General features: G+C 37.0%; 1 protein-coding gene across 2 annotated transcripts in view; it reads left to right on the top strand.

The window, feature by feature from the left end:
* LOC137637031 (IST1 homolog) overlaps positions 1-12,500 on the top strand; it is a 189,267-nt gene that overhangs the window by 155,781 nt on the left and 20,986 nt on the right. For both annotated transcript variants that reach the window (XM_068369343.1, XM_068369342.1), the window contains exon 6: positions 9,610-9,762. In XM_068369343.1, the coding sequence (XP_068225444.1) occupies positions 9,610-9,762 (153 nt within the window). The remainder of the gene's footprint in view (positions 1-9,609; positions 9,763-12,500) is intronic.

The raw sequence follows: 12,500 nt of genomic DNA, 5'->3' as shown, positions 1-12,500 counted from the left end.
CTCTGTATTTCTGTGCTAATACCAGCAGGTACTGCAAAATCAAATCTCTCCTGGTACGTCGCTCAGAAAATACATGACCCTTCAAGAAGCTCAAGAAGCAGAAAAAGCAACTGAATGTTATATGGAGGTCAAACAGCAAGGCTTGGGTGACACACATTTTGTTTATAGAATAGGTCAATGAGGCCAAATAGCACCTCACGGAGAACTTCCCACTCCAACCTTTGTTGTGTATGGGCAATAGTCCTGCCTATCTTCCAGCTAATGGAGACAAACTGATGGAGGAATTCAGGTTTATCAAAAAAAAGTTAATGCTGCCCCAACCTTATCTGGACAGTTATTCATAAACGATGATTTACCGGAAGATTTGAGTCGCCACTAGGTGACTCTTGTGTAAAGGTAGAGGGAGCTGGCGGCTCGTGTCTACTTTGTAACAGGTCGCTTTCTTCATTTCAGTCCATATCACAGCTGTCATGAATGTTATATCTTCCTGATCCTTCATCACAATGAAGCATTTAATGCAATCTGCAGTTAATGAATATCAAAATCATTTAAACATCAAGGGTGCTCTGTATGATTGGAGTACCCAATGATTTGGACATATACAAACCTGCAAACTGGATGGATAGAGATGTAAATGTAGTAATGCCTCCCTAAAGAAATCCAAAATTACTAATGTGGCTTATTGCTCAGTCTATATTATTCAATTTAAAGACAGATAATAATGATATAAAGTTGGATGTCAAACCCCCATCTAAACTTCAGTTATGGAAGGAGAGTGGTTTTCAATAGAGACCTGAATGAATTCACGGAAGAGGAGATACTGGCAATGTATCTATTAAAAGTGTGGAAAGTGCATAAAGTACCTGGAAAAACAATGATTATCCTTACTTTCCAGGATTCTGGTGTGCCTTTCCACGACATAAAAATGGAAGGGTTAAAGTTTGACCTTTTAAGCAGGAGCCACTGCAATATTTTGATTGCTTTAGATTGGGCATCTTTCTAAAGTTTGCCATAATGGAAATATGTGTGGTACTAGCTCCAGTCATTACCATGGAGAAGATACTCTAGATGCAAGGTGCTTGAACTGCAACTCTTAACCATAAATATACTGATAGGAGCTGGCAGCTCTATAAGTTAGAAGCCATCGCCCTCAATAAATCCAGTATTGAACATGTAAGTGTGGGCATGCCAAGAGACTATTGAATAAATAACCAAACTATGCAAAGACATTGAAATCAGGAGGAAGAATGCTACAGGAGACAGCCATCCCACCCATTACTGTAAGTAGTTATTGAAAAAGAAATTCACCACCTGATAAAGTGCTACATGGTAAGACATGAATATCATCTCCTGAAGCTTTGCCACTGGGTATTAACAATAAGGCATTGCCCACTGTTATTCAACCCTCATTCCCCATTATGAAGGATAGTACTAACCTCTCTCAGGCTGTGTCCTTATCTGGTTTGATGAAGGTTTCATTTAAAACAGTTGTCAGGTGCACCTGTAGTGGGGAAGATACCGAAACCTGAAGATACTGTAACCTGATAACTCACCACCCCTTAATCGGAAAAGAGAGGTACCTTCATCACTCTCATCCCCGTCCATTAAAAATGCTAAAGTTGTGACATCAAATAGATACCATCCCCCTCAACAATTAGGTCAAAATCACATGAAGAAAAGGACAAATGTGAAACCTAATTCATCAAGACCCCCTTCTTACAGAGAGAATGCCTTGTCAAAGTCATTGTGCTTCAACAGGAAATATTGTTTTCATGTTGAAGCATTGGGACGGGCAAGAGGGCTCTCGAACTTGGGGAAAATGCTCCTCCAGTTCAAATCTAAATTTCTCTCTCTCATCTTATTCATCCTCTGACTATTACTTCGACCTTCTCCTAATTTTATAAACTTTCTTTCGTGTTGCTGTCCCAACTTGAGTATAATTTCCCTTATTATATATGTTTATATATGTACATATATATGCTTTCCTTTTTTTCAATGCCGTGGATGTTTCTAAATAAGTTATTGCTGCCTGCCTTGATGAATGGGAGGAGGTATCCCGATTGGGAGGTGTTTGCATTCAAAGCTATATGTGAGAGTATTGGATGATTTCAGCCATCCCAAAGATGGTTTGGACCTTTTTGATGGAACTATTCTCAAAAAGGTTGGGTCTTCGGAATCCAGGGGGATCCAATGCTTGGGGTAGGACTCGAGGCTTTGGCGAGGAGCCCATCATTACAGATATGGGGAGGATGATTCCATCGTTTCTTGGTCTCAGTCCTAATAGGTGGGTTCAGCTTACACCTGTGCCTCAATATCTGTTTTGGTGCAATCCTTCGGGTAGGGTATGGAGTAGACCATCTGCGAAGTGTACTCTCATTGTGCTGATAGTGGAGAGGGCAAATTTCCTCTCCGTCGTATAATTCACTATTAATATTCCCAAGCAAGTAAATCTAATTCATAAACAAACTACTCTCTCTAAAATGAATCCTTCTAATGACAAACCCCCATCCCCTGGATATGCTGACTCTCCCCCGGCACTATTGACGACCTCGATTGCGCAGACGCCGTACTGAGGAAAATTTGATTATATACAAGAAATGTAGAGCACAGTTCCATTATGCCATGAAAGAAGGAAGGCACCAATCTTGGGTATCTTTAGTTTCCTCCCTTAACAGTAGAATACCACCATCTTCCGTGTGGAGGAAAGTAAAAAAGATAGTAGGCAAATTCATCCCTGACCCACCACCAGTGTTGAAAGTGAATAGTCAGCGTGTGACTAAAGGAAATGAAGTTAGCAATGCCCTTGCTGATCATTTCTCAAATGTATCATGCAAGTGTGAAGCAGCTCCCGCTCATCTTTATATGAGCATTGAAGAAAAGAAAATTTTAAATTTTGCAACAGGAAGCGAAGAGTCATGCAATTCTCCTTTTACTGAAAGAGAATTTGATTCCGCACTTGCTACTTGTAATGATACAGCCCCTGGACCTAATGGAATTCCATATACTGTACAATGATTAAACATGTACCTGTTAATACTAAGTCATTTATTTTAAGCATTATTAATAGAATATGTCATGATCATAGTTATTCAAGTGTTTGGGAACAAGCCATTATTTTAGCCTTTTTAAAGCCCCGTAAGGATGAGTTTTCATTTGCAAACTATGGATCAATTGCCTTTACATCTTTTTTATGTAAGATCATGGAGAGGATGGTCAATGCAAGACTGAAAAGAAGGGTATTTCATCACCAATCCAGTGTGGATTTAGAAAAATATAGTGTAGATGAACGGCCAGACAGACAGGCACATATATAAGGGATACATAGATCCAATTGAGAATAACATATTGTATGTATCTAGGAAAAATGTCCGATATTGTCTACACGCTGTATATTTATTATGCCATTTTTTTCTCGAAACGTGAAACAAATAAGTTAAAAGTAAAGACTTAGAAATAATAAAAGAAAGGGTAAACAATGCAGAGGAATTATTTCCATCTACTAAGGCAGCAATTCCTTTGAGACTATTTGTGGATGATCTCTTCATATTATTTGCTGGAGTTAGAATGGCAATGGTTGAGAGAAAACTACAACTCTCAATTGACAAAATTATCCAGTGGGCTGATATGAATGAATTCAAGTTTTTGACAAGTAAAACTGTTGTCCATTTTTGTCGTATTCGGGGAGTACATGCAGACCCGGATATAAATATTAAAGGCCTATGGATCCCATGTGTAAGTAAATCTAGATTTCTAGGGTTGATATTTGATTGTAGGCATACATGGGTTCCTCACTTGAAAGCCTCAAAATTAAAATGCCTTTAAGCTCTGAATCTTTTAAAGCTTTTGTCGCATACATCGTGGGGGCCAGATCACAAAACTCTTAATTTTTAAAAAAATCAGTTATGGTTGTGAAATATACTCCTTAGCCACCCCAAGCTGATCATAAGATTTAGAATATATACATCATGCTGGTATTAGATTATCCACAAGAGCCTTTAGAACTTTGCCTGTCCCAAGCCTCCTTGTTGATGCAGGAGTTACCTTTAGACCTTTACCGGGTGTCTTCTATTGTTTGGCATTGGTTTAGGTTAAAAAGACTCCCTGGATTTTTAGCTTGTCATATTGAAAACCTTGTAAAGCATTATAGCTATTTTGAGCGTCACCCAAAATCTCCTCAACCTTATGGTTTCTGGGTAAAAACCTTATTAGACAGTCTAGGACTCTAGATATAGGTGGAAGTAAATTGGTTCCTTGTAGGATATCATCAACTCCCCAATGGAAATTATGGGAAATGTTTTTTTGTAAACATTTTATTGGTATAAAAAAAGTTCATGACTGACTTAGAAGCCAGGTTGCTCTTTATGGAACATGTTGAAGAACACAGGGAATCAACTTTTATATGTACCGATGGCTCCAAATCTGATGTTGGTGTTGGATTTGGACTATATAGTAGTGCTTTTAATTGTAGAGGGGCACTTCCTCTAGCATCCTCTATATTTACTGCCAAACTATAAGGCATACTAACTGCTATTGAGAAAATAGTGTTAAAAAACAAGGGCAATTTTACCATTTTCAGCGGTACAAGAAGTGTCCTACAAGATTTAGAAGTTTTCAATTTCAATAATCCTTTAGTTTTAAAGATTTTATAGTGGCTTTTAATTATTGGCATGAAAGCTGTAATAATTCAATTTTGCTGGATTCCAGCACACGTAGCTGTGTCTGGAAATGAGAATGTGGATTTTCTGGCAAAGAGTGCTGCATCTGAGTTGCTACCAAGAAGGTATCCCATTCCCAGTAATGATTTTTCATGTGCAATTAAGAATTTTATTTATGATAATTGGCAACAGCATTGGGATAGTTCATTTGAAATTAAAAGGAGAGAAATTAGTAATGTTATATCCCCTTGGAGGTATAACGGGATGCCCCGAAAAGGGGAGACTACTCTTTGTCGTCTCCGTATCGGTCACACTTGTATGACACATGAGTTTTTGCTGGCTGGCCAACATAAACCATATTGGGACAACTGTTTGGTACCATTGACAGTGAGGCATTTGTTAACCAAATGCCCCACATATAGTAGTGAGAAAAATAGATATCTGTTTAGGGCTCGAGGTGAGTATGGCAGGTTCATGTTAGTGGTATTTTTAGATTTATTTCAGAAGCAGGTCTTCAGAAAGATATTTAACTTTTAAAATGATAACTTTGCTTTTATGGTTTTAATTGAATATCAAATCAATCAATCAGTCAGAAGCACTTACCTTATGACTCATTGTTTCCAACTGGCATTTCAGTGCTACACTTATGCTAAGGCTTATGGACGAAAGGCATAATCTATGTAGTATAACCTCCCAATAATAGTGGCGTATTATTTGTTAATTAAACATTTAATTATTTTTAGCTAAAGTACTTTACTGAATACAAATATAATAATCACATTCTTTATAACCAGACTCATAAGGGCAGTAAAAGCACTTATGTTAGAGTTTGCTGAACTAAAGTTAAACCTGTGATGATCTAGTAGCTGAACTTGCAACCGAATGGAAACACTGTTATCCGGAATATTATTTCATCACCCAGCTTTAGCTGATAAGTTACCAACAACTATTTATAAAAATTCAATTGAATAAAAATTTAAGAACATCTACAATCTGAAATGCCATTTCCCCAAAAATAACAATAATGTTTAAGGGCAGTTTAGTGTGAGGGATATAAGGATCCATATTACCTACTTGAAGTTTACCCTCGCTGTCTAGATTTCTAATGGAGCAACCAGATATGCAGAACAATAAAGGGTTAGGTGCAGAAGTATCTACAGTAGAGTAGGTAAAAAATTCAATTTTACAAGAGCAAAAATTCTGTAATAAGCAGTGAATATTCAAGACCCAAGTTAAGATCTAAGAACTCATCCATGACTTTTGAGGTAAAATAGTATTAGTGTCCCATATTGTTATCCACTCTACAAAAAAGACAACTAATATTTTTGCTCATCATTAACTTGACTGGTCTTTTCGGCATTTATGAAAACTAGTGTTAGTCGTTCTGTTTAAAACGTTGTACTCCTCAAAGCAATATCTAGGATGAAAGTGCTTTCTTTGTGCAAGAATGCCAGCAAATCTAGTAGGGAAGCTAATTACACCTCAATAAACATACTTTATAAAGAACTGCTAAGTAAAGTGATTGGTGTACATCACCTACTTGATTACCCACAAACAGCGTCTCTTTAGTCAATTAACTTCCACACGTGTTTAAAGATTTTTGGTTATGGGGTGCTATGATGGCATCAAGGCTAGAAATCAGATTGTAGAAAAAGACATTATTATGCAACAGATGAGACTTATACAAGCCAGTATGTATCTACATTATAGAAGGCTTAAGGCCTAAATGAACCCAAATTGCTTGCCTTTTTCTGAATCTTGGACAACAGTATACGGTATTGGTTCTATCCATCACAAAGTTGATAACTGAGGGATATGACCTCGGAAGAGTATATTTCTACATACTGTATTTTAAGGAATAAAAAGCTTCCAAACTTTCTTTACTACACTAACTATGGTATTTCTAAGCAATGAGGTTACATAAGTTTTGAAAAGGAAATAATCCCTTTCTTTGAAGGTTGCTTCTTTCATTATCCTGTATTGCAGGGTGAACTTAGGGAAAATCAGCTTGGATACTGCACTTGCGAGCAGAGGGCTCCTTTGTTAGTATATGTACTAGTGCCTACATTAACCCCTCCTGAATTAACCTGTCAGGTGCTAGTGGCCGAGCTTATAAGTGAAGGAAAAACACTGACAAACAAAACATAATTCAAATGATTGAATGGAATCATACAATATGCCCTTCCATCTAACTATCTATTATGATAGAATTTAGGAGCCTTTACTTTAGTGAACGGAGGGATATTAGAATCCAGACTACCCACTCAGTCATCTGCCTTACAATCTAGTACATAGAGCGACTAGGATTTAGCAGCTAAAGGGTCTATAATTCAAGGTTCTGTGAGAGGCTTTCAAATCTGTTATGCACGAGAGTTATTGGGTCTTTTGATTGGCCAGACAACACTACATTGAATCCCTCTCTCTAGTTACGGCTCATTTTGTCCTTGCCTACACATACACTGAATAGTTTGTCCTATTCTTTCCACATTCTCCTCTGTTCTCATACACCTAACAACACTGAGATTACCAAACAATTCTTCTTCGCTCATGGGGTTAACTAATGCAATGTAATTCTTCAGTGGCTACTTTCCTCTTGGTCAGGGTAGAGGAGACTCTTGAGCTACGGTAAGTAGATCTTCTTGGAGAAGGACACTCCAAAATGAAACCATTGTTCTCTAGTCTTGTGTAGCGCCATAGCTCTGTACTATGGCCTTCCACTGTCTTGGATTGGAGTTCTCTTACTTGAGGGTACACTCGGGCACGCTGTTCAATTTTATTTCTTTCCCGTGTTTAAGTTTTTATAGATTATATATGAAAGATCAAATTTAATGTTGTTACTGTTCATAGAATATTTCATTTTTATTGTTTATTACTTTTGTTTATTTATTTCCTCATTTCCTTTCCTCTCTGGGCTATTTTTTCCCTGCTGGAGCCCTTGGGCATATAGCATCTTGCTTTTCCAACTAAGGTTATAGCTTAGCTTGTAATAATAATAATAATAATAATAATAATAATAATAATAATAATAATAATAATAAAGGGATTTTGACAAAGGAAAAATCTATTTCTGGGCGAGGGACCTGTGTCGCCCAGTGAAATGCTCCTTATAGCACCATTTCTAAGGCATAAATACTGCTAAATATACCTGAGAAAAAAGATGCATGGAATGCCAGGAATAAACCCAGCTCGCTCACTCTAATAGAGTGTCGGTATAGTAACTGGGGCGTGTAAGAACCACGACTGTAGGTCCCTCACCAGTTAGACCTCTCCCTCTTCAACATCCCCCGGAAATACGAGGTGCCGTTCTACACCCGACTGCTGCCTTCTACTATGACTATCCTCCCCTCACCCCCACCCACGCTCCCTCCCTTATTCCTCCTAGCACCCCAAGCTTGGACCAGCCTAGGGTGAGGGAAAAAGAGAGGGGTGGGTTCACTGGGCGACACAGGTCCCTCGCCCAGAAATAGATTTTTCCTTCGTCAAAATCCCTTGAACACTGATTCAACTTGGCGTGTCATGTTAGGTTAGCAACTGGTCTGGTATGACCAGAGTTACCCTTTTAAGAGGTTACTTACTGAACTCTGAACTATAACAAAAGAAGCTAGCAATATCAAAAGCTTAGGAAATTCATCACTATCACAAGTCGACTGGTTTTGTGAATTGTCTAAAGGTGGAGGCTTGTCATTATTGTTGTCATCCCTGTTGTAATCAAGTAGCCTAGTCCTCTCTGGCTATTCTTTTGAACTAACAGTAAGTCCTCTTTAGCGTTTTGCACTGTTTAATGGTCGGCAGCTATTACAATGTACTGTACTTGAGAGGAGAAAACACTTGGTTGACACACGAGTTTCTTCTGAAGGGCCAACACCAACCGTATTGCGATGACTGTTTAGTACCTTTAACACTGAGGCATTTGTTGACTGAATACCCCAATTATAATAACTTTAAATAGATATCTATTTGAGGCTCGAGGTGGGGGTAGCAGGTTCATCCTTGCCAAGATTCTTGGACATGATGTGTCCTACTCTGCGAGCGGCATTTTTATATTTATTTCAGAAGCAGGTCTTCTGAAAACTATTTAACTTTTATAATGACATTCAACTTTTATGGTTTTAATTGAATATTTTTTTAATTTTTATATAAAATAAATGATATCGTCATTAATGACCTTAGATGTCAGGATGCCTGAAAACTTTAAATAAAATCAATCAATCAATCAATTGAGAGGAGGAACAATTCCCATGCACACTACATGCAGTAATTGCTATTAAAAACATTGGAAGATTTCTTAATGCACAATAACAAGCAAACAATCTGGAGAAGGTTTTATCAGTACTGCATGACTGAAGAGACCAAGAGACTTACTATATTGCTCCTTCCTTTGCTAGGGTCATGTGTTTTCAAGGGGGAGAAAATGGAAAAATGTTGAAATTTTACTGGTAAAGGTTGATTAAACTGACCTTCTGGATAAGAAACAATATGAATATCAGAAGTACATAGAAATAAATTGTCTACTCATCATTTGGATGTCGAATGCTAAAGCCTTTGTTACGTGCTATTTTCGAGGACTGGTTCTTTCACCAGTTCATTACTGAGGTGAAGTTATACTCCCTAAAGGAGGGAATTTTGTTCAAGATTCTCTTAATTTGGTAAGGAAGTTTATTATTACAAGTTTTACTATGTATTACAGTATTTATTTACATTTAAAACTTATAGTAAAACCTTAACATATCCTGAATCTTGTTAAAGTTGACCATAGCTTATAAGAAATGTAACCAATTTATGTATTATTGACATATTAGCAAAATAAGGACATGAACAATTCACGATACGAATACCTTTCTGGAATGTAACTTGCTCATAAGTTGGGGAGTGTCATACTGTATAGCACTGAATATGTTTTAATTCAATTTAACCAGTGTTGACAATGTTAATGATATAACAACTACTATTTCAGGATGGTGAATTGAATTTGCCCAATGTACCAGGTGCTGTTCCTTTTCCTCCTGGGCCTCCTGGAGGATTTACTTATCCACATTGTGGACCTCCACCACCTGATCCTTCAGCAGACGCTGGACCTCTTCCCGACAAAATAAGCAATAACTTACAGGTAAGGCTGCAGAGAGAAGGTCTAGATTAATTGTTGGCGTTCAAGTTAAGATACTGTATGCTAGCTTTGCACAATATAAACTGTTTCTTTGAATCTTGGGGCATTTTAAATCATCTTTAACTTAACATGTTATTCAATTTATCCTCCTGAAGTTTATTGCTATTTTTCTTCTGGAAGGAATAGATTTGACCACCTTATTCTAAAAGAAAGTACTGTATTAAGATTTCCATACCATGTATCATAAGCCCATTCTCCTTAACCATGTGCAGACAATTTCCATCTGGATAGTTTCCATGTGGAAAACTGCCAGTATGGGCAATTGCCAGACTGACATTTGACACCCAGACAATTGCCATTGGTTCGACAATATAACAGATAAAATTCAGGAAATGTAAATAAGCTTATATTTCAATAAAATAACATTTTATTCCAAAAAGTATATATTGGTAATAAAGCATGTTTTAGTCCTCTTATACAATTCTAGAAAATATGCAAGTTACTAGCAATGGAATGTAGAAAAGTGATTCTATCATCAGGATTACAGCCTCTGACTATCTGCTTTAAACGATTGTTTATGTTCTTATACAGTACTTAGTAGTAGTAGATCTCTCGTCTCCTCTTTCCAATTGAAGCACTTCTGTTTAAGATAAAACTTCCTCATTCATGAGATAATCTATGAGTTTTCAAATGTTAGGGTGAGGGTATTCAGCATTATTTGATAGCGCACTGTGAAATCCTTTGAGTCTTTTGTTTGTTCAAGGCATAAATCTTTGAGTTCTTAGGTTCACGTTCCAAATAGAAATTGGAAATAATGGAATAGCTCTTCCTACGATTTCCACCTCTTTCTCCCTTGACTTCGATGTAATTTATCTCAAAATATGAGAGAAATTCTTCAGGGATACTGTCATCCTCTGAAAGTTCCTCAAAACCCGTAAGCACATCTCCAATTGGTAGAAAATCAAAGGCAAAGAAACAATGTATCTTTAGACAACATTTTTTATCATTCTGGTGCTGAACCTTAAACCTTAAATAAATGAATTAGCTGCAATTTTCTTGGCAGAAGTGGAAGAAGCATTCACGCACACCAGTGTCAGGAAAAGTATATTAAATTGTTTTAAATTATCCTTTTTCAAAGTCATTCTATATAGTTGTTTGATTTTGTCGCAGGAAGTCGTAGTTTTTTTTTTTTTTTTTTTTTTTTGTAAATCATTTTATTTTTATTCAGTTATTTTAAGGAAGAAAGACAAATATGCGAGTAAAACTAAACTTATCTACTTGGATATGGATGGTGAAAAGCTGATAAAAGATTGCTGGTGATACTGTACAGTACTTCCAAGGTTTCATTAATGGCCCTGTTTTTGTACCTCCTTAAATGTTCAAACCCAACTTCAGTAGCAAATATCAGAATGCAATTATGATCTACAGCTTCTGAATCATACTACAGAAACTTCTCTGATGAAAGAATTTGAAAATATGTTAGAATGCAAAACCCTGCTCTTTCCCTACGGATTCCAGAAGCACTGATTGTTTGCTGCCTTCAACAATGAATATTTCTACTTGGATGCTGGATGTCTTCCAGGATGCTGATGTACCTTTCCACATTGACATTGAAAATGAAAGAATTAAAGTCCAACCTATTAAACAAAGATACTGAAATGTTCATTTTTTTTTTTTTTAATTTTGGGCATCCTACTAATGTTTTTGCATAAATGAAAAAAATGTAGCCTTTGCTCCAAACTCTGTCATGGAGAATGTACACTTGAAACCAGGTGTTTGAAATGCAACATGAATCATGACTCTACTGAAAGGAGTTCCCAGCTGTATAAGTTAGGAGAAGCTGACCTCAGTAAATCCAGTGTTGAACATTTAAGTGTGAGGCATGCCAAAAGACTATTGAATAAATCAACAAGCTATGTAAAGACATTGAAATCAAGAGGAAATTTGCCACAGGAGACAACCAATCCACTTAGTAGTGTTTGTAGTTCTTGAAAAAGATATACGCCATCTACTGATAAAATGCTGCTGGGTGAGGCGAGCATATTGCCTCCTGAGGCTTTGCCACTGTATATTAACACTAAGGCATCGCTCATCTTTATTCAACCTTCGTCCCCCATAACAAACCATAGTACAAAACTTCAAGCTGTATCCTTGCCTGATTTGATGGAGGTTCCACTTGAAACAGAGTTATTAGGTGCACCTGTAGTGGGGAAGATGCTGAAACCTCAAAGCCCACCACTTCTTAATCAGAAAAGAGAGAAACCTCCATCTTCCTCATTCTTTCCATGAAAAACGCAAAAGTGATGACATCAAATAGATATGATGTTTCATCTGTTGATATTTTAGATCAACAAGAAAACATCTTGAATCAAAGAAAAAAACCAATGCAAAACTCAATTTATTTAGACCCTCTCTAGAGAAGCCCCTGTGAAATCATGTAAGATAAAAAATTAATTGCAAGTGGGAAGACTCCATCCAAGGTGTCATCTAGAAAATAAACGATAGTTTTTCCTTCATTTTGCAAGGGAATTGTCAGGCTGTAAGGGCCAAATATGAAGAATTTAAGCTCCTCATTCATGAGCACTCTCCCATAATTGTATGTGTACGGAAGAGCAAGCTTGATAATGCTATTTGTTGTAAAGAATATATTAGCTGTAGGATGCTGTATAATCAACAAGTAGGGATCCATGGGGGAAGTCTTGTATACGTTCATTGAGGTGTTCCCCAAATATCTTTGTCTA

Source organism: Palaemon carinicauda, unplaced genomic scaffold (genome assembly GCF_036898095.1).
Source record: "Palaemon carinicauda isolate YSFRI2023 unplaced genomic scaffold, ASM3689809v2 scaffold5, whole genome shotgun sequence".
NCBI classification, from domain to species: domain Eukaryota; kingdom Metazoa; phylum Arthropoda; class Malacostraca; order Decapoda; family Palaemonidae; genus Palaemon; species Palaemon carinicauda.
Note: the sequence above shows the minus strand (reverse complement) of the source record. Positions and strands in the feature narration are given on the sequence as shown.